Genomic DNA, 26,412 nt, shown 5'->3' on the forward strand with positions numbered 1-26,412 from the left:
CTCTCCGTCTCTGGGGCCTTATCTTCCCTTTTATGGTGAAGGCAGTACCTAGAAGGAGGTGGGGGGGGGACGGGACAAAGGTCTCTTTCCTGCAGCCAGCTTGCCATAACTCCCTGAGATCTCCCAGGTGGCGGCTGCCTCTCGCAGACAGGTAAGGCAACCGGTGGAGACACTTGGAGACCATAGACAGTAAGAGGGGACAGGTCTCCTGCTTCTTTCTGGCAGCCGGAGACCTGCTGCAGAACCCTGGCGTGGGCTGGAGGGAAAGGCTGGGCACTCTGGAGAGTGGGGAAAGAGCAAGGAGCCCGCGTGCCTATCCTGAGCCTCCAAGGAAAGAAAGAGTCCTTCAGGTCCCGCCCCAGCCACCTGCTCTTTTGTCCCCCACCTGTGGCTAGCCACCACCCACTTAGGGTGACCAGCCATCCCTGTTTGCCCTGGACTGAGAAAGATCCTGGGACGTAAAACCGGGCCTGTCCTGGGCAAACCAGGACTAGCTGGTCACACTCACCCACTTCCCTCCCTCCCCCCGAGCCTATCTCTTTGCTCATTTCTCCCCCATCTGAAATGGTTTCTTTCTTTGTGTTTCCCTAACACTCCTGTGACCTCTGGGCCCTTGTCTTCTGGATCCCAGAATGTGAGCAACAGCCATCAGGAAATGAATGGGCAGGGGCAGGGGATGGATGGTAGCAGCAGGGCCCTTCAGTCCTGGGCCATGACCCACTACCCTAGTGTACACCTCTGCCTCATCTCCCCTCAGCCAGGCCTTCTCCCTGGACCTGACCCTGACCTTATAGCCCTCTATGCCCATTCATCTGAAATGGGGTGGGGCACAGAATGGGAGCACAGACCAGGGCCTTGGGACAAACAGGAGGCCTACTCCAGCATCCTTCATGGCTGTGAGGGCAGAGTCTGTGGTACGGGGCTGGAGGGGCTGAGGAAGTGTCCTCTCCCTTAGCTACCATGGGCCTGGGGAGCAGGAGAGTGTCCTGTATTTCAGGGGCTGGAACCTCCACCCCTAAACTGCCTCACCTCCTCCCTGTCCAGCTTGGAACTGCAGACTCAGGCTAAGAGCGCTGGCAGCACCTGGGGCTCCCTGGAGCCTGCACCCCACTTCAGGGCAACAGGGCAGCAGATAAGACAGGAAAGATGGGGCCAGGGGCCAGGCGAGAGCAGGAGCCTTGACTCCTGCAGGGCCCTAGGCAGGGCCCTGAGTGGACCCTAGCCTCACCTCTTCCATTCCACAGTTCAGTCTTTCCACTTCACAAACACTTACCGGGCACCTACTATGTGCTAGGAGCTGGGGGTACTAAGATAAACACAGCTAGGTCTTTGACCTCAGGGACCACCAAGTTCAATGGGGAGGACAGATCCTTTCATTACCATGTGGTCAGGGCTAAGGGAAACATCAGTTCAGGATGCCTGAGGCCCCTAGTCCAGCCTGAGGATCCTGGGAAAGTCTCCTGGAGGAAAGGACACCTAAATTGAGTCTAGAAGGCCATGTAAGTGTTAGCCAAGTGAACAAATGTGGAGCAGGCATTCAGTAAAGGCAACTGCAAGAGCAAGGGTGAGGGGGTGGGAAGCAGCATGGCCGGAGCCCGGCAAGCAAGCTGTTGGACATTTTCAGAAGGCAGAGGTAGTCCCTGGGTGGTGCAAATGCATGCTAGACAGACAGCTGAAAGGCGGGAGGTTTGAGTCTACCCAGAAACACCTTGGAAGAAAAGCCTGGCAATCTACTGAAAAATTAGCCATTGAAAGCCCTATGGAGGACAGTTCTACTCTGACACATGTGGGGTCACCATTAGTCACAGTTGACTCGAGAGCAGCTGGTGCTGGTGGGAGAAGCAGAGTGCGAGCAGAGAAGGGGAGGAGGTGTGGAGGGAGGCAGACTCAGAGATGTTTAGGTGGGTAGAAGGGCAAGGGGAGAGGGGAGGAGTCCAGGATGTTGCCCAGATGGGGTCTGAGGGTGATAGTGCCCTTTCCCAAGATGGAGAACGTAGAGAAGAGGGGACCACTGAGTTCAAGTTGAGAGAGAAGACATCGCATATCCAACAGGGTCCCATGCTGGCGAGGGTAGCGGGGGTGAGGGGCCCAAATGCCTCCCAGCAGTTCAAGCAAGATGGGAGAGCTAGGAAGGACCCACCGAGGTGTGGGGGCAGAGGCTTCTGCTCTTAGCAACATCACTAGGGGCAGGAGCAGCTGGCGTGTACCTATGGGGGGACATGGCCTCCTCTCAGAGCCACCCCTCTCCAGTCCCCTTGCCTACGCCCTCCCTAAGGACGCTTCCCTAAAGAGGCTGCTGGAAGGGCCCCAATCCAGATTTCTCTCCAGGGAGGGAGAGGACTGGCTTTTTCAAGTCCCTACTACCCTGAATCCCCTTTGATGGGCAGAGAGTGCTTCCTCATGTCTACCCTCTATTCCTCTTGCTGCTGATTCATTCCTAGACTCAGAGTATGTCCCTGGGGGTGACTTTAGAGATCATCTAACGAACCCCCACCCCGATCTCATAATGAGTGTCGTAAGGAGCCTGGCTTGGGCAAAGGGGGACGTAGACGAAGGTGGTCACTGAGACAAAACAGAAAGCCTTCTCCTTCTTCGTACCCAAACTGGTTCTGCTGAACCAGGGGTCCTGGGGGCCCTGGTGTGTCTGCAGGTTGAGAAACAATAACTGATGGCAAAGGCAATGGCCTCGGACAAGCTCCAGGCACAAGGGGCTTCCTACAGACCCTGCACGCAGGGCTGGGGAAGCGCAGGTGGCTGGGAATGAGCTGGCGGGGACGCTGAGCAGAGGCTGGCCAGGGAGGCCTTGCCCCCAAACAGGATGCCAGGGAGAGGGGTCACCACTCGGGGCTCAGCAGAGGGAGCTTCCAAGCAGTAAAACGCCAGGTCATTATTCCAAGAGATGACTCAACGTCAGGGTGCAAAGATTAGATAATCGAGCTGTCGGTGTGGGAGGTGTGACCTTCCAGTCGTTATTCATCAGTTCAAGGAGCATTTGTGGAGGGCATCTGGGTCAGGCAGGGTGGTAGGCTCCATGGGAATGTGATGGGGGAGGGGCAGTGAAACCCTGGACGAGGATGACTGGAGTCCACCCTGGCCTCCGTCACCGTCACTGGGGAACTTTTAAAAAGCACCCAGGCCCTGCCTCCCAAAAGTCAGAAAATAAATTACCCGTGCCTGAGCCTCACCTCCGCCTAATTAAGTCAGAGCCTCTGGGGATGTGGCCTGGGCATCAGAGCATCAGCATTGTTCAAAAACTCCCCAGGCGATTCTGATGAGCAGCTGGTGGAGACCACAGGGACAAATGAAGCCAGAAAGAGCTGATCCCTTCAAAGAAGCTTGGGGAGGGGCGATTTCTTCTGGCTCAGTGGGTGGAGGCTGGCTCACAGTGGGAGGGTTCACTCTTTGCTCTCCATTCATTCAGCAAAGTGCCAACACTGTTCTAGATGCTGAGCCCTGAGTATGAACAAACAGACATGGTCTCCGCCCTTGTGAGGTTTACATCTTGCAGGCCACCACAACAAAGATGGAGGGGTGTTTAGGGGTAGCTGGGAAGTGGGGGGCAGGAAACTGTTGCGTACACTTTTTTTTTTTCATGGTAAAATATACATGACATTGATTTACCGTTTTAACCATTTTAATGAGTGCAATTCAGCGGTATTCAGTACATTCACAATGTTGTGCAACCACTATTTAGTTTCAGAGCATTTTCATCACCTTAAAAGGAAACCCTGTACCCATTAAGCAGTCACTCTCATTCTTCCCTTCTTCCCAGCCCCTGGCAACCACTGATCTACTTTCTATCTCTAGGGATTTCCCTATTCTGGATATTTCACATAAATGAAATCATACAGTACGTAGCCTTTACAACTGGCTTCTTTCAGTTAGCATAATGCTTTCAAGGTTCCTTCTTGCTGTAACATGTATCAGCACTTCATTCCTTCTTATGGCTGAATAGTATTCTATCTTTTGTTTATCTGTTCATCCATTGATGAACGTTTGGAGTTTCCACCTTTCGGCTGTTATGCATAGAGCTGTTATGAACATTTGTGTACAAGTGCTTATTTGAACACCTGTTTTCAATTCTTTGGGGTACACAGATAAGCCCTTATTTATTCTTTGCTTCTCTGCCTCCCCCCGACCCCCTGTTTTTTTTAAAAACAACTGTATGATTTTTTTTTTTAAACCAAATATGACTTGGATAAAAATTTTTCAAAAAAAAAAATTGTATGGGCCTCAATAAAAAAGGACCTGGAATGAAGGCTAAGGAATGAGGATTTTATTCAATAGGTGACAGGGAGCCAAGGTAGGTGTTTCAGCAAGATCAGAGCTGGGTGGGAAGGCAGGAGGCTGGGCTCTCTGCTAATCAGAGCCGGGATCTAACCCTTCCCCTCACCCACACCCCTGAGCATGTAGCCTCCTGGTTCATGATGGGAATTCTCTGGGCTGGGCTGGAAGGGCAGCCCCTGAACCCAGGGTACTCCCAGCTCCTCAGCCCTTTGCTCCCACATCCCTCCACCCCAGGCTCACCCACAATGACCAAATTGAGCACCCAGGTCAAAGGCTCTCTCGACATCACCACTCCGGGCTTGCACATATGGAGGATCGAGGTGAGCCCCTGCCTGCGGAAGGGGGACGGGGCTGCAGATCTGGGACAGTGAGGGAAGGAAGGGGCCTGGGATTATGCTTATTCGTCTCCAGTCCTGCCCTGCTGGCTTGAGCCATCTGCACATGGCTCCTTCTATCCAAGCTGCCTCCTTCCCTCCCTGCACCCCCTCCTCTCCCACATCACCCACATCCCCCTGCTCTTTCTCCTCCTCCTTTTTCTAGTACCTTCTCTTCTCTTCGTTCGCGTACACCTTCCCCTTTTTCTCCCTTCCTCTTTCATTTGTCTCTTGTTCTCTTCCTCATTTGTCTGCCAACCTTCCTCTCTATTCCTTCTTCCCTCACTTTTAAAAAGTATTTTTTATTTCTTAATGATAACAGTGATAACAAACATAAAGTCATTCTGTACAAATTATATAAATCAAAATCTGAAACTAATAGAATGTTTGAATTTTTAATCACGATTACTAGATACTTACGATCACTCTTGTTAGATGTCCTCGAGTCAGCCCCCAGCTCATGGCGACCCCATGCACAATGAAATTGTACTGTTGTGATCCATAGGGTTTTCATTGGCTGATTTTCTAGAAGTAGATCGCTATGCCTTTCTTAGTCTGCCTTAGTGTGGAAGCTCTGCTGAAACCTGTTCAGCTTTATAGCAACACACTAGCCTCCATTGACAGATGGGTGGTGGCTGTGCATGAGGAGAGTTGACTGGGAATCGAACCTGAGTCTCCCGCATGGAAGACAAGAATTCTACCATTGAACCATCACTGCATTCTCTAGAATACAGTAATTTGTTGTAAAAGAGTTATACCTCCTGTTTTCATGGAAATGAAAGTGTTTATTACAGTTTCAATGCATACTTGCTCCAATATTTGTTTCCTATTAAAGAAGTAATAATGGCTGGATTTGAGTCATGTGACATGGTGGACCTAAAGTTCTCCTCACTTTTCTCTTTCTTTCCCTGCTTCCATTTCCTTTTCCTTCTCTCTTCCTTTCCTTCTTCCCCTAGTTCCTGTACTTCTCTCTTCCTTGGCCCCCTCCTCGCATTCCTCCTCCTAGTCAGCTTTCCTGTGCCCTCCTCCTCCCTGTTGTCTGCCTCTCCCAACTTCCTGTGGGTCAGGGGGCAGGACCGCGGGGTCCTGGGGGAGCTAGGGCAGCCCCCAACCTCCTTGTCTCCCTAGGCCATGCAGATGGTGCCTGTTCCTTCCAGCACCTTTGGGAGCTTCTTCGATGGTGACTGCTACATAGTCTTGGCTGTGAGTGTGAGGCCAGCAAGGAAGGGAGTGGGTGAGCAGGTAGAGAAGCCTACTCATCTACTGGTGTCAGGCTGGGTGAGAGGGAGAGCTGGCCTGGTTTCAACCTCCTACAGTATTCACTGGGTGTGCCCCAGTGCCCAGCTTTGGGCTGGCTCTGTAGGGATCAGAGGCCCGCCCTGCCCTTGAGCCACTGAGGCCCCCTTCTGTGGATTTACTGTCTTGGTGGACATTCTGGATGTCACCCTAACTTGAGCCCACACTTCAAAAATCCTTGCTCATCTTCATATCATCTGCCTGATCTTTGCCACAACTCGGTGCCACCCATACTATGAATTCATTTGTATTTTTCATTATATTGACTCACTTTAACATTTAAATGCATTTACTTAAAATAGAACTCTAGATCATTACTGTAAATGGGTATTAATGTCACCTGTCACAAATAGAAAGTAGCTATAAAATATTTACACAATCGTTACATCTAATACATGTGTTTGTATACCACCTTATTACTTCACATACCTCTGATGGACCATGCACACCACTTTGGGAAATGCTGCTATTGTCCTCATCCAATCAAGTTATTTCCAAGATAAGGAGAGCGAGGTCCAGAGAGGGGAAGGCACTGAGCCCTTGGCAGACTGGGGTGGAGACTCAGTGTCCAAATCACCCAACCAGTGGGCTTCCCTGTGCCACACTCACGATCCAGGACCCATGTGGTGTAGGAAACCTTGCAAAGCTGGGAGTGGGGAGTGGCTGTGGAAGCCCAGGGCCTTGGGTCCACTCAGCACCCCTCTCCCCTAGATCCACAAGAATGGCAACAATGTATCCTATGACATCCACTACTGGATCGGCCAGGACTCGTCCCAGGATGAGCAGGGGGCAGCTGCTATCTACACCACGCAGATGGACAACTACCTGAAGGGCCGGGCCATCCAGCACCGTGAGGTCCAAGGCAACGAGAGCGAGGCCTTCCGAGGCTACTTCAAGCAGGGCCTTGTGTACGGAGGGATGCGGCAGGCTGGGAAGAAGGCCAGGGCCGGGAAGGGAAACTGAGACTGGGAGGGAGCACTGGGGGCCAAGGTGGAGATGGGGGATCTGGGGCTGAGCTGAGGGTGGACACTGGAGGCAGCGGTCAGACCTCGGCAGTAGGAGGTGACCTGGGGCCAGGAGGGGAGCCTGCGGTTGTGGTGGGAGCCTGTGAGGGGTCCCTCATGGCTTTGGGTGATTTTTCCTTATCTGTCTCCACTTCCTCACCCCCATTTCTGCTACTGCCCTGTCCTTAGCTCTTGTCCCTATGAGTGTGCCTGTGGCTGCCCCCAGAGGCTGCTCTGAAGTGTGTGTACCACAAATTTTCTTCCATAAATCGACTCCTATTTGAATATCCTGGAGAGCTCAGCACCTATGGAGGCCCTCCAGGGCATCACATCAAGCCCCCATCTGGCCAACGGGCAAATGTCTGCTCCCTCTTTCTCTAAAACAGGGATTTCATACTTAAAACTCAAATTTCCAGCTTTTCTTGAAGAGTCTGGAGTTCTGGCCTCCTGGCTTCTCCATGGAAATACACGGTCTGGAGCCAAGTTGCTACTGACATGTAGGGCAGGCCAGGGGTTCTCTGCCCTCCAGTTGGCCATAGCCCCCACCTCTCCCTACTGTCTTCCTCTCTCCTCTTCCCATACTTACTGCAGCAGTCCACTTATTCGGTCTTTTGAGTCAACACCTCTCCTTCTTATCCTTCACTTCAGTCTCCTGCTCTCAGGGTCCTGTCCTTAACCACACTTCCCACCCTCCACATTACCATGCCCCCACCCCCGTGGGCCCTCAGCAGGACCCGGATAGTGGGAGGTGAGTGAGGCATTGAGGATGCAAACTTTAAGGAGGCCCTCACTCCCAGGGTCATACAAGTGCATGCAGCAGGGACCCTGAGAGAGAGAGAGTGACTCCTTCAAGTATGCATCCTAGACTCCTCACCACCTCCCCTTCATCCCAGCCCTGCCCCTCAAATGGCCCCATCACAGCCTCAGGCAGCCCACGTCCCAGAGGGCAGGGGCCTGTTGAGCCTCCCAGCCCACTCCCTGGATCAGCTCACCTCTCTCCTCAGCATCCGCAAAGGGGGCATTGCTTCCGGCTTGAAACAAGTGGATACCAACTCCTACGAGGTCCGGCGGCTGCTCCATGTCAAGGGCAAGAGGAACGTGGTGGCTGGAGAGGTGGGCACGCCTACTGGGGGCATCATGCCAGGGCTTTGGGGCAAGGCCTCCTGTCCACCCTCCCAGCCTGGAGAAGGCCTCAGACGGAGGCTTGGGGTGGAGGGCAGAGGCCGAGGAAAGGAGAGCAGGAGGGAGGGCGTGGCCAAGAGATGATGGACCGTGGACAAGATTTGAGTGGGTCCGTGCCTCCCACATGGCTCCCCAGGTGGAGGTGTCTTGGAAGAGTTTCAACCGTGGGGATGTTTTCCTCCTGGACCTTGGGAAGCTTATCATCCAGTGGAACGGGCCAGAGAGTAACCGCATGGAGAGACTCAAGGTAAACTCCGCCATGCTCACCACCTGCCCCTGTAGACCCAGCACCTACCTACCCCAGTCAAACTCCTACACTCCCTGATGGGACCCCATTCCAACAGGCCTCTGTCCCCTGACTCTGTAGGGGAGGGTGTGTGCAAAGGTGGTTGTGAATGTCTGTGTGTAGATGGGGAGAGGGCATACTTGTGGGCGTTTGTGTGTGCGCTTGTGGGTGCTAAACAGTGTGGTAGTCCACTAAGATTTATTGAGTCCCTGCTGAGTGGCAAGGAGTCCCTGGGTGGTGCAAATGGTTAAATACTCGAGTAGGAGCCTAGAGGTTGGTGGTTCAAACCCACCCAGAGGCACCTTGGAAGACAGGCTTGATGATCTGCTTCCAAAAGGTCACAGCCTTGAAAACCCTATGGAAAAGTTCTACTCTGCACACAGAGGGTAGCCCTGAGTCAGAATCGATTCGATGGCACCTAACAACAACAAAAACTGTGTGGCAGTCCCTGCGCCAAGTGCTGGGCATCTGGTGGTGAATGAAATGGGCAGAGAGACTTGCCCTGCAGAGCTGGCCGTCCAGTGAGAGGAAGAACTGGTTATTCCCAGACGGGAATAATCAGAGTTGAGGGATGGCAGTGTGGCACTAGGGGTTCAGGGAATGCTTCTGGGAGGAAGTAGAGGTGGGAAGAAAGCCCTAAGGCAGGAAAGAGAGTGGTTGGCCAAGGATCTGTCAGGAAGAGGGTGGGCAGGTCTCACAGGGGCAGGTCACAGACAGCTGTAGTTGGATTCTATCCTCAGGGCTGTGGAAGGCCACTGACAAGTTTTAACGGGCAAGGGACATTGTCTAATCTATGATGTAAGGTCTTTATGACTCCTGAGAAATGAGGTGGGGTGGTGGGGTGGGAAGCAAAGGGAAGTGGGAGCCTGTGTAGTGGTCTATGGTGGGGGGGCTCAGACCTGGACGGTGGAATCCACAGGACTTACCTGTGTGCTGGACGAGGGGGTAAAGAGGAAAGGAGTGAGGCAGAAATGGAAGGCCTTATGATTGAGCAACTGTAGGGATGGATGGGAATCCCATTTCCTGAGAAGCAAAGGGAAAGATCAGGAAGCAACAGATTTGGAGAGAAAATTGAGAGTTCAGTTTTGGACATCTTAAAATGGCGTTCTTCTTAGAAGATAGATAAAAAAAGATGAGAGCAGAGAGCTGGGCTGGAGACAGCAATGTGGGCATTGGCAGTTTAGAGGGGTCTTTGAACGTCCTGCCCCTGGGTGGGAGTATAGGGAGAGAAGGGGGCCTAGGATTAAAATGTGAATAACTGGAACATTAAAGGTCAGGCTGAGGAGGGTGAGTGAGTGTGTGTGTGTGTGTGAGTGAGTGTGTGTGAGTAGGCTTTGGGGCAAAGAGACTAAGTTCTGTGATCCTTAAGGCTGAGCTCTTGCCCAAAGCTGTGAAGTAAAATCACAAAGTTCAGACAGTGGAAAACTGAAGACTCTACAAGTCCACCCAAAACACCACTCCTGCCAAGAAGGAAACCTCAACTGGTTTCCACTGATTTCCTACCCACACCTTAAAGGCTGGTCCAGGGTAGCCTCAAAGGGGAGAAGCAGGGCAGGTGCCTCAGCACTCGCCCAACGTGGCTGGGGTGGTAGGCGCTACCTTGTCCCTGCCAGCCTTCATGGGTCACCTGGGGTCTCTCTGCAGGGCATGACCCTGGCCAAGGATATCCGCGACCAGGAGCGGGGTGGGCGTGCCTATGTGGGCGTGGTGGAGGGGGATAATGAGAAGGCTTCCCCGAAGCTGATGGAGGTGATGAACCACGTGCTGGGCAAGCGGATGGAGCTGAAGGCAGCCGTGCCCGACACGGTGGTGGAGCCCGCGCTCAAGGCCTCCCTCAAGTTGTACCAGTGAGTACCTGGCTGGGGGCCCCCTGGGTGCTGGGGGACTTCCTGGGGCAGGGCACCCAGCTGGGAGACTTGGGACCCCTCCCCGACTGTGCCTTGCCTTTGTCCTGCAGCGTGTCTAACTCAGAGGGAAAACTGGTGGTTAGAGAAGTTGCCACGCGGCCACTCACACAGGACCTGCTCAATCATCAGGTGAGCCTCCACCTCCTAGCTGGCCCACTTCTCCCCTAAGAAGGAGAAATTCCTGCGGGCCAAGGTGGGTATGGGAGGGCAATAGTTTTTTATATATGTGTACATATACTTTTTTTTTTTTTGGAGAAAATATACACAGCAAAGCATATACCAATTCAACAATTTCTACGTGTACTATTCAGTTACACTGATTACATTTTTCAAATTGTGCAACCATTTTTGCCGTCCTTTTCCAAATTATTCTACCACCATTAAGATAAACTCACTGCCCCCTAAGCTTCTCATCTAGCCTTTTGAGTTGCTGTTGTCAGTTTGATCACATAGAGATAATTATTTTAACGAGCACAATGCTCAACAGACTTTCTTACTTATTAAGCCAAACTATTGTTTGGTTTAAAGATGACTTCAGAGGATAGCTTTGGTTTAAGGTTAAGATTTCAAGATTATCTCAGGACAATATTTTTAGTGGCTGATCCAGCCTCAGTGGCTCTAGAAAGTCTGGATTCCATGAAAATTTTAAATTCTCTTCTACGTTTTCCCCCTTTTGATCAGCAAGAGACGTTTTTGTGCCTGAAACTCCCCTAGTCCAGCACTCCCAGGCTGTCACTCTGGGTTTTTCTCTCTCACCTCTAGGATTGTTACATCCTGGACCAGGGGGGCCTGAAGATCTTCGTGTGGAAGGGGAAGGATGCCAATGCTGAGGAGAAGAAGGAAGCCATGAGCCAAGCACTGGTAGGGGTGGGGGTCAGGGAGGAGGGAGAACTGTGAAGAGGAGAGAGAGTGATAGGAGGAGAGAGACACAGAGACACCGGCAGGGAGAAGGAAAGTGGGGTTCAGACTGGGCACAGAACGAGGCAGAGGCTTGGTGAGGGGCAGGGTGCACCTTACCCAGCTGTAGGGGTCTGAGGGGCCATTCTGTAGCCATCTCTGGGGGTTTTTTGCACACCAGGGAGCCAAGCCCCAGGCAACCCTGGTGCTTCCTCAGGATGTGCGCTCTCACCTCCCTGGACTCAGGCTGGTTGAGTAGAGGAAGGGAGAAATGGAGGCTGATCTTTGTCTTAGCAACCAGGGGATTGGGCCAGGCTTGGGGCTGGTTAGTTTGGGGTCATTGTCAGGGCTGAAGTCAGTAACCCTGACTGGCTTGGGTCAGCAGTATATTGACAGTTGGGTTCAGGGCTAGAGTTGGAGGTGGAGGGTCAGGGTTAGAATTGGAGTCAAGTTTGAGGTCAGCTTTGGCCTTGGGGTTGGAGTCAGAGCAAAGTTAGGTTTGAGGTCAGCACTGGGATCAGGGTTGGGTTCAGGTTTGGGCTTAGTACCAGGTTTAGTTTAACTTTGGGTCTGGTTAGGGTTAGAGCCAGGCTTTGGCTTGCATAGGAAATAGTGGCTAAGGAAGGGACATAGTTCCCAGCTACCCCCTTTTCTACCTAGAACTTTATCAAAGCCAAGCAGTACCCACCAAGCACGCAGGTGGAGGTGCAGAATGATGGGGCCGAGTCTGCCGTCTTCCAGCAGCTCTTCCAGAAGTGGACAGTGCCCAACCGGGCCTCAGGACTGGGAAAAACCCACACCATAGGCTCCGTGGGTGAGGGCCAGTCCAGGGCAGGGTGGGCGGGGAGGACCCAGGAGTGGGTCAGGAAAGCACCTTGGATCTGTCTTTTACCTCCCTTCCCAACTCACTTCTCCCATGCATGCTTTTTTCCTGGCTCTGGGCTCCCCCAGATGTGGTGGGGGACACACGGGGACATGGATAAACTCAAGAGTTGTCATAAAAAGGAGCTGGGAACTACCTGCCTTTAGTTTGGAATGGGGTTGCCCCCCTGGGAACAAAGAGCTTCAGTCTCTCACCAGGCAGTATTTGCTGAGGGCAAGCTCAGCACCAGGCCCCTGGGGGGAGTATAAAAGGATCATGTACAGCTTCCATTATTGGAGAGCTCCCTGTTGAGCTGGGAGACAAGGCCAGCAGATTGAAGCCTGGATTCTGCAGAGGTCAGGACGTGGACAGGTCATCACACTTTGCCCACTGTCCTCCCCTTGCTCCCCTGGAGGCACTGGGTAAGAATATGTCTTAGGAGTAGGAGATATGTTCTATTTTATAGCTCTGCCTCTCTATGACCTTGAGTAAGCTACTGAATCTCTCTAGCCTCAGTTTTTCCATCTGTAAAATGGGTATAAAAACTGTAGCCACCACTCAGGGCTGCTGTGAGGACACAGGGGACCAGGCTATATAAAGTGCAGGTCGGGCAACCAGCAAGTCCTCAGCTGGTGACAGGTGGTATCATGATTCTCCCAACCCCAGCCAAGGTGGAGCAGGTGAAATTTGATGCCACGTCCATGCATGTCAAGCCTGAGGTGGCTGCCCAGCAGAAGATGGTAGACGACGGTAGTGGGGAGGTGCAGGTACGGCAAGGGGAGGGAGGCCATGTTTGGTGGAATGGGGGTGGCGGAGACTGTCCTGAACCTCATGCCTGACATTGGCCCCAGGTGTGGCGCATTGAGGACCTGAAGCTGGTGCCTGTGGATTCCAAGTGGTTAGGCCACTTCTATGGGGGTGACTGCTACCTGCTACTCTACACCTACCTCATTGGCAAGAAACAGCACCACCTGCTCTACATCTGGCAGGTCAGGTCCTGTCCACCCAGAGCTAAGTCAGCTCAGCCCCTTCCACCATACCTCTGCCAGTGGTCCATCACCTTTGAGCTGAATATCTCTGGTTATGGGGAACTCACTCAAGATGCAGCCTGCTCTAGTATGGAGCTGCTTTGGCTGTGAGATTCCATTGATTTTGAGTATCCCCATTCACAACACTTTTCCTTTTTGGTTCTCTGAGTCTTCCTTTGCATTTCCATCACCTCCTGCACATTCCCTTTGCTCTGCCTATTTGTGTGAGTTTCTATGTCCAAAATGAGGGCTCAGGGAGATACATGGGGACTGGGGATCAGTGGTGGGTACCCATGGTGCTTCCCCAAGGGAAGTACAGTAAGGAGGAAAAGAGGTTTGGGGTCAAAGCTGGGTTGCAGGTGGGTCAGAGTAGGGCTGAGGCTGGGGAAGGATTGGGACTGGGTTCAGAGTTGAGGTCTGAGTCAAGTGGCATTTTTGTCCGTCTCCAGGGTGGAGCTGGGTGGGGAAGACAGTTGGATTTGGGGCCAGGTCAGAATTGGGGGGAGTTGTTGCTGAGATTGGGGATGGGCTCATGGTCGGGGGCTGACTCTGTCCTACCCTCCCCTCCTGCTCTTCCCAGGGTAAGCAGGCCAGCCAGGATGAAATCACAGCCTCGGCATATCAAGCCGTTATCCTGGACCAGAAGTACAACGGTGAACCAGTGCAGATCCGGGTCCCAATGGGCAAGGAGCCGCCCCACCTCATGTCCATCTTCAAGGGACGCATGGTGGTCTACCAGGTACAGCTGCTGGACTGAGGTGCCTGGCAGTATCCACAGCCAAGGTGGAGTGGGCCTCTGGGAGGTGGGGAAGGACAAGAGCCCCGTCTGCAGGAGGGCCTGTAGGGTGAGAGTATGGAAGGGGCCCGGGGAGGGGAAGGCCCATTCTTGGTAGAAGAGGACTGTCAGAGGCCCCCTCACTTAAGTAGAACTGATAATAGAAACCACCGTCCAGTCACTTTAAAAAAATGCATGTAATGAGCACCTACTGTGTGCCAAGTCCATTCTCCACACACCAACTCCTTGAATCCTCTTGAAAAAGGAAGTTTTTTGGCTAGATTTGCTTAAACGATGTACCCATCCAAACTGCATTGGTGAATCCCAACATGAGGAGGTAGTCCTCTCATGCATGCATTGAATCTGTAGCCTATTTATTGAGCACCTACTAAACACACAGCCCTTTGCAAAGCCCCTAACAGGGAGAAGAATGACATGCTGATACTTTTACCATCTTATTGGGAGTGGAAAGACACGTGGTTGTGCTTGAGCAGTGAATTCAGTCTGAGGTGCAGTGGGGTTAAGTGCGAGAAAGAAAAGTTGATTTTGAAAGGGAGTGTGAATACCCTGATCTGGGAATAGACATAGAATTCACAGTGGAGAAGGGATTAAGAGGTGGTCTTGACATTCAGGTCAGAGCTGCAGAGCTTAGCAGAGTAAAATGGGGCCTATGCTGCAGGTGGCAGCATGGACAAAAGCCCCAAGGAAGGCTCCATGGGCAGTGAGAAGCCTGGCCTGGCTCACCTGGAAGGCAAGGAAGAGCAGTGAGTCTAGAAAGGCAGTTTGCAGCTTCCCCATGTGGGGTCTTGAAATGCCATTGAGTTGACTCCAATTCATGGTGACCCCACGTGTAGCAGAGTAGAACTGTGCTCCATAGGGCTTTCAGTGGCTGATTTTTTCAGAAGTAGATCACCAGGTCTTTCTTCCGAGGCTCTTCTGGGTGGACTTGAACCTCCAACTTTTTGGTTAATGGTCAAGTGCATTAACCGTTTGCACTACCCAGGGGCGACTCCTTGCTGAGGAGCTTGGGTTTTATTCTATAAGCAGTGGGGAGCTACTGACGGTGTTTGAGCAGAGGGATCCATAATCAAAGCAACGCTTTGAAAAGATTAGTTTGTGTCTGTGATGACACAGTTTGTGTCAAAGGAACTGGAGGGTAAAGAGCAAAGGGGGACGCCGACCCCACCCCAGCCCCTCCTCCTCTCTGGTTCTCTTTGTGCCCCTTGAGCCCCACATCATGATCTTCTTTACTAATTTTCTCCCCCTCTTTCCTGGCCTTCTCCCCACACCCTGCAGGGAGGCACCTCCCGGGCTAACAGCGTGGAGCCCGTGCCCCCCACACGTCTGTTCCAAGTCCAGGGCACCAGCGCCAACAACACCAAGGCCTTTGAAGTCCTGGCCCGGGCCACCTCCCTCAACTCCAACGATGTCTTTGTCCTCAAGACCCAGTCCTGCTGCTACCTGTGGTGTGGGAAGGTGTGTGCAGGCCCAGAGGCCCGCATCCCCAATTGGGTCCTGGGGTCATCCAGCCTCTGAGCAGACCTGGTCAGGACGGGACCTCATGCTGACTAGGCTCTGCTCTCCCCTTTCCCTGCTGCCTCTGAGACTCAGTCTGCCGCTTCCCCAGTTCTGGGTCTTTCTGCCCCATCTCTAGCCAGGCCTCAGATTCTCTGCTTCTATGTCTGAGTCAGTCTCTCTTGTTCTGTTTGGCTCCAGCACCTCTGTCTGTCTCAGTGTTGGTCTGTCTCTATGTCTTGAGCTCTCTCTGTGTCTGCCTCTGTCTCTCCATTTACCTCTGTGATGAGGACTCTCAGCCTCTTGGAGTTCACATCTTGCCCTCTAAGGGGAATGGTGACTCTCTTGTCTCTTCTGCCATTCTTCAGAACATCAAGGACAGAGGGTAGGATGGGAGAATGGGCGCTGCTTCAGCTGTGTGTGAGGTCTGACCCAGGGGTGCCTTCTCAGACCCCAGAGTCTGGGGAAGGGTAGGGGCAGGAGGTGGCACTAGACATGGTCTCCCCCAGCCCACCTGACCCCCTCCTTTTCCCAGGGTTGTAGCGGGGACGAACGGGAGATGGCCAAGATGGTGGCTGACACCATCTCCCGGACGGAGAAGCAAGTGGTGGTGGAAGGGCAGGAGCCAGCCAACTTCTGGATGGCCCTGGGCGGGAAGGCCCCCTATGCCAACACCAAGAGGTAACAAGCAGGTCCCTCTGCCTCTGGCCCACCTTCCGAGGCTGGGGAGCCTCCCGGCACCTCCACCCCTGTGGTCCAGAGCCTGCGGCAGGAAGGAACTGAGAACTTTGTATGCCAGGCCCCTAGGGCTACATGATGGATCCAGGGCAGTCTTGCCCTGGAGCGTCTTGGGAACGGGTTGTGTTTGTGCTGCTCATCAGGGCATGCCTGGGGCTGGGAGTGTCTCTTGGCAAAGGGAGTTCACAGCCATAGGAGGCAGCTCAAAGAGAGGGGCAAGCTATAGGAAGAACGTGCTGGAGCCGTCCCAGCCCCTTCCCTCGGGTGCTGAACACAGGCCTGGATGCTGAGGAGCACCAGCTGAAAATCCTCTTTCAAAGGGTTTTCCTAAAGAATATCCATGCTCTACCATTTTCCAGTTCAAAAGCAAAAGGGCCTGTGCTGCAGTAGCAGCAGGAGAGATGGAGGGAAAATACCAGAAAGAACTTCCTAACAGGACTGTAGATGAGTCACTAGAATGCATGTCCTGGAATTTTCTCTGTTAGAGCACTCTTGGGCTGAGGGAGGATCCTCTCGTTTGATCGGAAGAGAGGGCATTTTGCTAGAAGATGGGCTTTCCGTTTTGTTGTTGTCGTGTGCCATCGAGTTGATTTTGATTCAGTGACCCTATATGACAGAGTAGAACTGCCCCATAGAATTTTCAAGGCTATAATCCTCATGGGGGCAGATCGCCAGGTCTCTCTCGCCCGGAGCTGCTGGGTAGGTTCGAACTGCCAACCTTTTGGTTAGCAGCTGAGCACTTAACCATTGCACCACGAGGCCCCCCTTTCCATTTTAGAGTCCCTCAAAGTTCAATGTCCTCGAATCTCCTATCCTCCACCAACACAATTTTCTCTCCATCCTGCAGACTGCAGGAAGAAACCCTAGCCATTACCCCCCGGCTCTTTGAATGTTCCAACCAGACCGGGCGCTTCCTGGCCACAGAAATCCCTGACTTCAATCAGGATGACTTGGAAGAGGATGATGTTTTCCTGCTTGATGTCTGGGATCAGGTAGGACAACGGCCTGGGGTCTGCCTCAGTCCCCCAGGCTGAGAAAGAGTAGGTGTTGACGTTTTCTTGGCCCCCACATATTTTCTCCCTGGGAACTGGATTATGAACAACAGGAGCCTAAGAAGGAGGAAGAAAGGGGGAGCATGCCTGGGGTCTCTGGGTAGGAGGTATTCTTCTCCACCCAATGTCTTATTTCGTGTGGCGGCAGGAGTGCTTTTGAGGATCTGAGCTCCAGCATGTTGGGAGTCACAGATTTGCAGAATTCTCAAGTAGAGGGCATCTGTTCAACATCCTCATTTCCCAGATGCAAAAGTTAAGGCCCAGGGCAGATGGAGCCAAGGTCATATGGCTGGGTGGTGGCAGAGCCCAGACTCAACGGTTAGATATCCGAATTTGGAATAAGCTGAAGCAGAGCCCTGTGGGCCAGGGAAAACAGGAAGGACCAGCTGAGCCCTGGGATTCTCCACAGGTCTTCTTCTGGATTGGGAAGCATGCCAATGAGAACGAGAAGAAGGCAGCAGCCATCACAGCGCAGGAGTACCTCAAGACCCACCCCAGCGGCCGTGACCCTGAGACCCCCATCATTGTAGTGAAGCAGGGACATGAGCCCCCCACCTTCACAGGCTGGTTCCTGGCTTGGGACCCCTTCAAGTGGAGTGTGAGTGGCCCCTGCCCAGTCCACCCTTCTCTATGTGGCTTCTTCATGGCACACCCACAGAGCAGGGCTGACTCCCACAGGCTTTCCTATTCCCTTGTGATGTGTGACCTACTTCTTTGTAGGGGATTAGAGGTGACTTGGAGACCCCGAGTGGTGTAAATAGTTAACAAACTCAACTGCTAACCAAAAGGTTGAAAGTTTGGATCCACCCAGAAGCTCCTTGGAAGAAAGGTCTGGCAGTCTACCTCCAAAAAATCAGCCATTGAAAGCCCTATGGAGCACAGTTATACTCTGACACACATGGGTCACCATGAGTCAGAACTGACCCAATGGCAACTGGTAGAGATGACTTAGAACAAAAAGTAAGGCTGCAGTAAGAATATTATGCCCCCTGCTGAGGGAGAGGGAAGGAATTCTATCAGAAACTAGGTAATAATATAAAGCCTTGTGCACTCTAGTTAGCTTGAAACTGCTGAAATCGCAGGTAAGATTTGCCCTGGCCTTTTAAATTTAAATTTATTAGAATTAAATAAATAACTAATTTAATCCCTCAGTTGCACTATCCACCTTTCAAGAGCTCAGTAGCCACGTGTGGCGAGTGGCTGCCATATTGGGCAGTGCACGTGTACATTCCCATCGTTGCAGAAAGTTCTACCTGACAGTGCTGCTGGATCTTCATTCCAGATAAAAGGAAACATGTCAGTTCTAAAAGACAGACAAATGCTTTCCTGGCCCTAAAGCCTAAGCAAAATGGCGTAGATATGTGGTCCTTAACCCTAGGGACAGGGAATCAGACTTCCACAGAGTGGTTCCTAAACCGACCCCTATAGAAGCAGAGTCCTGGGGGCAGATCCTCACAGTGGAACCCTAGCAGAGGTTTTCTGTAGGCAGGAGGAAGGCCAGGGTAGATTGAGTCCCAGCCTGGTGCTTTCTGGTGCTCTAAATTGATGCAAGAGCCCTGGTGGGGCAATGGTTAAGTGCTGGGCTGCTAACAGAAAGGTCAGCAGTTCAAATCCATCAGCTGCTCTGTGGGAGAAAAGACCTGGTGATCTGCTTCTGTAAAGATTACAGCCTAGGAAACCCTGTAGGGCAGTTCTACTCTGTCATATAGGATTGCTATGAGCTGGAATTGGCTCGGCAGCACACAACAACAGCAACAAAATTTATGCAACAGTCAAGCTTAGGGAACGTGGAGAGCTTAGATTAATTTGCTAAAATTTTTTTTTTTTAATCCAGTGATTGAAGGGCTGAGTTTCGTCGAGTCTGAATTCAAACAAATCTCAAGGCTGCAAATCTAGATGCCAGAATTTCTCACATCCACATCAGTGCCCCAAGTCAACAACCCTGACAGCCTTCCCCTGCCCTCAAGTCTGCGCTGGCTTCTCTCTCAACTTCATTCATTCAGCATAACATAAATGATGTGTCGGATTCAGTGCCAGGCACTGGGGATATAGAGATGGGGCCTCTCAGGGAGCCGTGCTCCCTTCCACCCTCTTCACTCTTCTGCAGCAGGGTTTCTCGCCAACTCTGCGTGGAGCTCCCCAGTTCTTCAGGACCCCAAATGTCCTCAGAGCCTACACAGTGTCGGCAGGTTCTCAAGGCTGCGTGCAGCTGCACACAGTGCTGCCCGAGGAGGGAGGGAACACCCCACTCCTCTCCATCCCCTTGTCAGGCTGAGCAGGAACAGAAAGCCTCTTTGATTCCATGCTCACCATCTAATCTCCTTTCCCCGGGACCCTCCCCAAGCCCAGCCAGAGCTTCTCTTCCCCCTCTTCACAACCAGGGCCGAAGCCAGCCTTCTTTTAACTCCTGAAGGAAGATGGTTTTTCCTCCTTTCTCCTAAGACCTGTGTCTAATCTGTCACTTACTTTAAATGCAGAACGCCAAATCCTACGAGGAGCTGAAGTCAGAACTTGGAAACCCTGAGGACTGGGGCCAGCTCACTGCTGTGAGTATGGGGCAGGGGGCTGGCCTTGGCCTTCTCCCTCAACACCTTGAATCTGTACCAGGTGGCTGGCCCTGCAGTGGCCAGCTGGTGGTCAGAAAGCTCCAGAGAAGAGGCCAGTGTCCTATCATTTCCCCCAACTTCTTATGGAAGTTCTTCTTGCTGTTTAACTTTAATGTGTCTAGTTCTTGTGTTTCCTCCATTCCCTAGTGAAATGGTTCTCAAATGTTATCATGCATAAGAGTCTGGGTGATGGCGTGGGGGTAGGGGAAGGCCTATTAAAATGCAGATTCTGAGGCCTGCTCCCAAAGATTCTGGTTTGTAGAACTGGGCTGGGACCTAGGAACCCGCATGTTTTTAACAACAGGCCCAGATAATTTAATACAGTTAGCCCACGGACTACACTTTGAGAAACAGTGATTCCTCTACACACTGTCACTCTTGGGATCTCTTCTCCAGGTAGGATAACTGCAACGCCTTCAATTTTTCAATTAGTTGACAGCAATGTATTTAGTCTGTAGACCACTGGCCTGGGATACGGGAAAATGAAATCAAAGCTTTTCTGTCAGGAGTTCACAGGCTTACAGGGGAAACAAGACAGAGTAGATGCTGCAGAAGTACGTCCAGAAAACAAGAGCAATTTCACAAGCAGACTGGGATAATCAACAGCTAATACACAGGGCACCTCTCCCCACCCACAGGCTGAGTATACCCGGTGGCCCTCAATAAACCCTTCTTGGTAGACTAACTTTGAAGGCTGAAAAGTACAAATACAGCAAGGCTAAGTGAATTTACAGGAGCCCTGGTTGCGCAATGGTTAAGTACTTGAATGGAAAGGTCTACAATTCGAACCCTGACGATCTGCTCCTGTAAACATTACAGACTAGGAAACCCTATGGGGCAGTTCTACTCTGTCTTATAGGGTCGCTATAAGTCAGAATCAACTTGATGGCACACAACAAGTGAGTTTACAGATGACAATTTTACCACAGATATAGGTGAGAGAGGGTCACAAATGATCACGGTAGATTTGAACATGTGGGTGAAGCCATGGAGAAGGTTGGTTATTGAACAAAATAGTCATCTCGCACCAACTGGATTTAGTCAGACAAAGACCAGTAGGCTCTTAGCTCGTGGGTCCAATCCAACGTGTATGTTCTTATGAGGAGTGTGTGCGGGAGGTGGTGAGGTGGGAGTAGGGGAGTCAAGGAGGGCTTCTTGAAGGAGGTGCCCTAGAATCAATGCTGACTTCAGAGACAGGCAGCCTGAGAGGGAGTGACAAACCAGCTGAAGTAACCAGTCGTGTCCTTTCCTTCCCTAGGAGATCACAAGCCCCAAACTGGACGTGTTCAAGGCTAACAGCAACCTCAGTTCTGGGCCTCTCCCCATCTTCTCCCTGGAACAGCTGGTAAACAAGCCGATGGATGAGCTCCCAGAGGGTGTGGACCCCAGCAGGAAGGAGGTGGGTTGGACTCGCCAAAGAGGACAAGAAGATACCAACCAAACCAAACTCATTGCCATCGAGTTGATTCCAGCTCCTAGCAACCCTATAGAACAGTGTAGAACCGCCCCATAGGGCTTCCAAGGCTGAAATCTTTACAGAAGGAGATTGCCACATCTTTCTCCTGAGGAGCTGCTGGTGGGTTCGAACCACTGACCTTCTGGTTAGCAGCTGAGAACTTAACCACAGTGCCACCAGGGCTCCTTGGACGAGAAGATAGGGCTTGTTTATTTGTTGAATGGTCCAGTTGACCCCTCCACCCCCACCGCCCATGTGCCCTGCAGATGAGGAGGTGCTGGTGATGCCCTGGGAACAATATTGACTGGTCCCGTTTCGTGGGGTTTCCGTGGGCTTACGTCCTCGTGGGGGAGAGAGATCAAAGACGCCTAATTACACTAGTGTTTGATTTCAGTGGTGATAAGTGCCACAGAGGTAAAGTGCAGGTGCCATCAAGAGTATTTAAAACAGGAACCTGCTTTGGTCAGAGAGGATTTCCTTCTGAAAGGTGAATAGGAATTTTTCAAGCAAAGTGGGGGGCGGTTATTCCTGGAGAAAGGAAAGTTATACGCAGAGTCCAGAGGCAGAGACTAGCACAGTGTGTGGCAAGACTGCCAGGTGGCTACAGTGGCTGCCTGCCGAGAGCTGGGAAGAGGCAGCTGGCGAGGAAGGCAGGGGCCAAACTGGGCAGTACCTTCTGTGCCATGTGAAGGATTTAAAAGTGGAGGGAAGCCATTACGACTTGAAGGAGGGGAGTGATGGTCAGATTTGCATTTTGAAAAGATCACTATAAGCTTCTCATGAAGAATGGATCACAGATGGCAAAGCAGTCATAGGAGACCAGCTAGGAGAGTGGTGCAGCTGTCAGGCTGGGAGATGGATGGGAGTCCAGGATAGGTGGTGGCTCAGGAGGTGGAGAGAAGTAGATAGCTTAGGGCAATATTTAGGAGGTCAAATCAAGGATACTTGGTGATTACTGGATAAAGGGTGTGTGAGAGAGGAGAACGATGATTTGTTCTCTAAGATATAAAACCCTGGGTCAGACTGAACTGTCGTTGAGTTGATTCTGACTCATGGCGACTAGGCAGCGAAAACAGTTTGCGCTTAACTGCTAATGCTAAAGGTGGGCAGTTTGAACCCACCCAGCAGCACTGTGGAAGAAAGGCCTGGCAATCTGATTCCAAAAGATTACGGACTTGAAAACCCTAGGGAGCAGTTCTAGTCTATAACACATAGGGTCACCATGAGACTGAACATACAGGGGGACAACGAGTTTAATGGTGACCATGTTGTCTGAGGCCCTCATGGGACCAAAAAACAAAAAAACAAACTTGTTACCATCAGTTCTGACTTATAGTGACCCTATAGGACAGAATAGAACTGCCCCATAGGATTTCCAAGGCTATAAACTTAACGGAAGCTGACTGCCACATCTTTCTCCTGTGGAGCAGCTGGTGGGTTCAAATCGCCAACCTTTTGGTTAGCAGCCGAGCACTTTAACCACTGCACCACTAGGGCTCCTTCTCTGTGAGGCTTCCAGGTCAAAATACATTTCAGCAGGCAGTCATACTTTCTAAGTCTGTTAGGGGTTTGGCCTCGCTATATATCGCTATATATATAAATGCATTGTTCCCAGAGCATGGCATCCTGCCCTTCACCCTGGAGAGCGTTTTCCTACAAATTCTCTCCCGGACCCTCCTATCTGTGAGGTGGCTAGAAGGCTAGGAGGTATCTGTGTCCTCACTATAGCATTGGGTTGATCACAATACGTGTGACAAGCTTAGCCTGGCCTCTGGTACATAGAAAGTACTCTATAAATGTCAGTATTCTTACTGTCTGTTCTACAACTGAAAAAACTGAGGTCCAAAGAGGGGAAGTGACTTGCCTACTGTCACATAACTAGTTAGGAGCAAAGCCAGGCCTTCTGAGTCCCACTCTTATCATCGTATCCTGCGGCATAAAGAAAGGACTTCTAAAGGGAAGGTGGCCAATGTCGTTGAACTAGATGATGGACAGGAGGCTGAAACGGGTGTTAACTTTGAATGGAACAAACAGAATCAAGGGGAAAAAAGAAACCCACCATGGTAGAAGCAGTCTTTGACCTTATTTTTAAATCAGTCATCTGTTGCTGATTTTTTATCTTGGGAGTAGTGTACATTCTTGCCATGCAGGAGGCTGGGAGGTCTTCAGACCTCTCTGCCTGCTTCACATTCAAAGGTGAGCTGGTGACAGCAGTGATCACGGTGGGGGCCTGGCTGCAGGCAGAGTAGCAAGAGGATAACCTAAGTGTTTCAGCACCAATGAATAAACCACAGGGAGGTGGATGTGGGCATGGGTGTGACAGGTAATCAGCTGGCCCGACTACAGGGTTCAAGACCAGGACTAATGGAAAGATACAAGTCCACTGGGATGGGCCGTCCCTGCTATCTAACCCAAGGAGTCAGAGTCCAGCAGTCATGACAGTACTGAGGACCCAGCCTGGCTGGACCAGCATGGCCACAGCAGAGACCTAGGACACAGCAGTCACAGCTGTGAGGGACCTGGGGGACTGCGAGCAGACTTGGGGTATGGTAGCCCTTCCCCATCCACTGATGCCCAAACCACTCATTTACTCTCTTCTCCCCAAACAAGGTAGTGCACCGCCCTGTCTGGGGGAGCAGGGAAGGTACCTAGGAGCCTTGAGGAGAGAATGCCCCAGGGGCAGGAGGCAAGTGTAATGACAGGTTAGAGAACTAGGGCTTCAGACTCAAAAAACTGTTCAATTCAGGGCTCTCTTCTGGAGTCAATAAAACGCTTCCCAGGGCAACCACCTTAGCAAAGCATAACATTTAAAGGAAGCCCAACTCTCTTACCCCAATCTCTCCCCTCCTGGTGCCTCAGGGAGCAGAGACGAAGGTTGGGAGAAGCTGTTTTATAGCAACTTTAATTTGAGGTTTTTACTTGAGTGTGCCTTGAGGGTATTTGGCTTGTCTTAAACAGCATGGCTATCGTATCATGTTAGAGTTGGGATGAAGGTTGTTTCAGTCAATCCCCTCATTTATGGCCTAGAAAGATAGTGACTCCCAGTCGTGACTTCCAACCCAAGAGTAAACAGGTAGAATTCTGCTATCTAATGCTTCTAGATCACTCTTAGGAGAAGCCAGGACAAGTCATTTATCTAAATATTTTGTTTCCTACTCAAAATAGCTAGGCAAAATCTGTCTCTGAATTTGTTCTTTGGGCTTTCCAGTTTCTCTTCTTAGGATCCCCCACTTCAGTTGTACTTTCTGCCGCTACCCTCTCACCATCTCTCAGCAAAACTGCTCCCAGGAAATAATCTGGCTGATACATTTCCAGGGGAATATAAATGATGGTTGAGGCTCAACATGTTGCCTTCTATCCAGAACCAACCTGTAAGCCAAAAAGAATAAAGCTATCTGTAATGGTAAAATGTCCATCAACTACAAGCACGGTAGTATGCTTGGCAGGTGGGGGAGGGAAAGATGACAAGCCTTTACCCATTGCCGTCGAGTCGATTCTGACTCATAGTGACCCTATGGGACAGAGTAGAATTGCCCCATAGTTTCCAAGGAGCACCTGGTGGATGAAGCCTTTACAGTATCCCTGAAATCACACCAGGAAGGGAGAGTTAGTGTGGTGTAGTGGAACACATATGGGATTAGGAATCAGAGAACTTTGAACTTCAGCTTTATCACCTGAAAATGGGAATATTCAAGTGTCCTGAAGTGTCTTTGTAAATGCTACAGCAGCTTATGTAGGTTAGAATGCTGTTTGCTCTGCCCACTAGGGACAGGGCCGGCCTTATTTCCCTTGCAGCCAGTTGGCTAACTTGATGCAAAGCAAGATAGTATCCAGGAGGGAGAGCCCCTCCCTAGGATAATGGGCTTTTGTTAGAAAAGCCATTCTTCTGTGATAACAGCAACCAAGTCTTACATAGCCAGACCCAGGCCGACTCCCTCCTAGGGTCCATTTGCTTATTCTGCTCCAGCTCCTGTAAAGAAGCATCCTCTCACTGCAGGTTGTTTGCTAAATATAGATAAACAAGATACCTTGTTTTCAGTGCCTTTTCGTATGTATCACCTATGAAAGGGCACTGAAAACAAGGTATCTTCTTCAAAAGGTCAGCAGTTCGAATCCACCGGGTGCTCTTTGGAAACCCTATGGGGCAGTTCCACTCTGTCCTATAGGGTCGCTATGAGTCACAATCAACTTGACGGCAATGGGTTTGGTTTTTTTTTAATATGATTTTTTTTTATCCTCATAAAAACTTATAAAGGAGCAAAAATTGGCCTTTATGAGATTTCTCCCATTTTATAGAGAGGAAAATGAAGACCTTGAAAGGGAAGCAACTTCTTAACCAAGCTTAGTCAAACGTCTTTGTTATTTCAGGGCTGATATGAACTTCACCTTGGTCAAAGGAAAAGGAACTGTCTTTTTATTATGTTCCAAATGTAATCATTTAGGGACCAAACTTTTGGAACCCCCACATGCTGCCCTTGTCCTCCCTAGCCCTTTCCTGGCTCTCATGACATTGCCTGCTTTTGCTCTTCATTTGATTTACATGCTACGTCTACATGACTCATCCAGGAGTCCCTGGGTGGGGAACACGGTTAGCTCGGCCGCTGAAGGAAAGGTTGGAGATTACAGTCCACCCAGAGGCGCCTAGAAGGCCTGACAATCTACTTCTAAAAAATCAACCATTGAAAACGCTATGGTGCACGGTTTTACTCTGACACACATAGGGTCACCGTTGAGTCAGAATCAACTCAATGGCAAAGGGTTTATATGACTCATCAGAACAAACTCTGGGCAATAATGTGATCTTTGCCCTCTGGTCCCTGTCTGCTTCTAGGAGCACTTGTCCGTTGAGGATTTCACAAAGGTCTTGGGGATGACTCCAGCTGCCTTCTCTGCCCTGCCTCGATGGAAGCAACAAAGCCTCAAGAAAGAAAAAGGACTATTTTGAGAAGCAAGCGTAGCTGTGGTTGTAAAGCACTACCCTACCCTGCTTGCGGGGGTAGGGGGGGGTTTCATTGTTTTTATTACTGCTATCATCTATGCCAATTGGAGGGAAAATTTATAGTTGTACCTGTGAGCAGCAGAACCTGTGGCAATGCCACTTGTTTGTAACCTACCTAAAGAGGATGCCTCCAGAAGGTCTCTGTGAT

At 51.1% G+C, this 26,412-nt stretch overlaps 1 protein-coding gene across 1 annotated transcript; it reads left to right on the forward strand.

Annotated features, from left to right (window-relative positions):
* The first annotated feature begins 97 nt into the window (after positions 1 to 97).
* VIL1 (villin 1) lies at positions 98 to 26,402 on the forward strand. Its single transcript, XM_004376314.1, has 20 exons — positions 98 to 151; positions 4,522 to 4,607; positions 5,790 to 5,864; positions 6,669 to 6,865; positions 7,966 to 8,074; positions 8,280 to 8,390; positions 10,074 to 10,276; positions 10,387 to 10,465; positions 11,099 to 11,197; positions 11,894 to 12,047; positions 12,762 to 12,862; positions 12,947 to 13,084; positions 13,704 to 13,862; positions 15,195 to 15,374; positions 15,949 to 16,094; positions 16,999 to 17,143; positions 17,613 to 17,801; positions 19,681 to 19,749; positions 21,068 to 21,208; positions 26,097 to 26,402. The coding sequence occupies exons 2-20, from the start codon at positions 4,533 to 4,535 to the stop codon at positions 26,208 to 26,210; spliced, it is 2,484 nt and encodes an 827-aa protein (XP_004376371.1). The 5' UTR covers positions 98 to 151; positions 4,522 to 4,532; the 3' UTR covers positions 26,211 to 26,402.
* The last annotated feature ends 10 nt before the right edge of the window (positions 26,403 to 26,412 follow it).

Source organism: Trichechus manatus, unplaced genomic scaffold, assembly GCF_000243295.1.
Source record: "Trichechus manatus latirostris isolate Lorelei unplaced genomic scaffold, TriManLat1.0 scaffold00041, whole genome shotgun sequence".
NCBI classification, from domain to species: domain Eukaryota; kingdom Metazoa; phylum Chordata; class Mammalia; order Sirenia; family Trichechidae; genus Trichechus; species Trichechus manatus.

Bases quoted from the DNA above. Each gene is read 5' to 3' on its own strand.
- VIL1 (XM_004376314.1), top strand. From the start codon at position 4,533: ATGACCAAATTGAGCACCCAGGTCAAAGGCTCTCTCGACATCACCACT. The intron at 12,048-12,761 runs GTGAGGGCCAGT...TCCCAACCCCAG, and splicing joins CCACACCATAGGCTCCGTGG to CCAAGGTGGAGCAGGTGAAA. The intron at 12,863-12,946 runs GTACGGCAAGGG...CATTGGCCCCAG, and splicing joins ACGGTAGTGGGGAGGTGCAG to GTGTGGCGCATTGAGGACCT.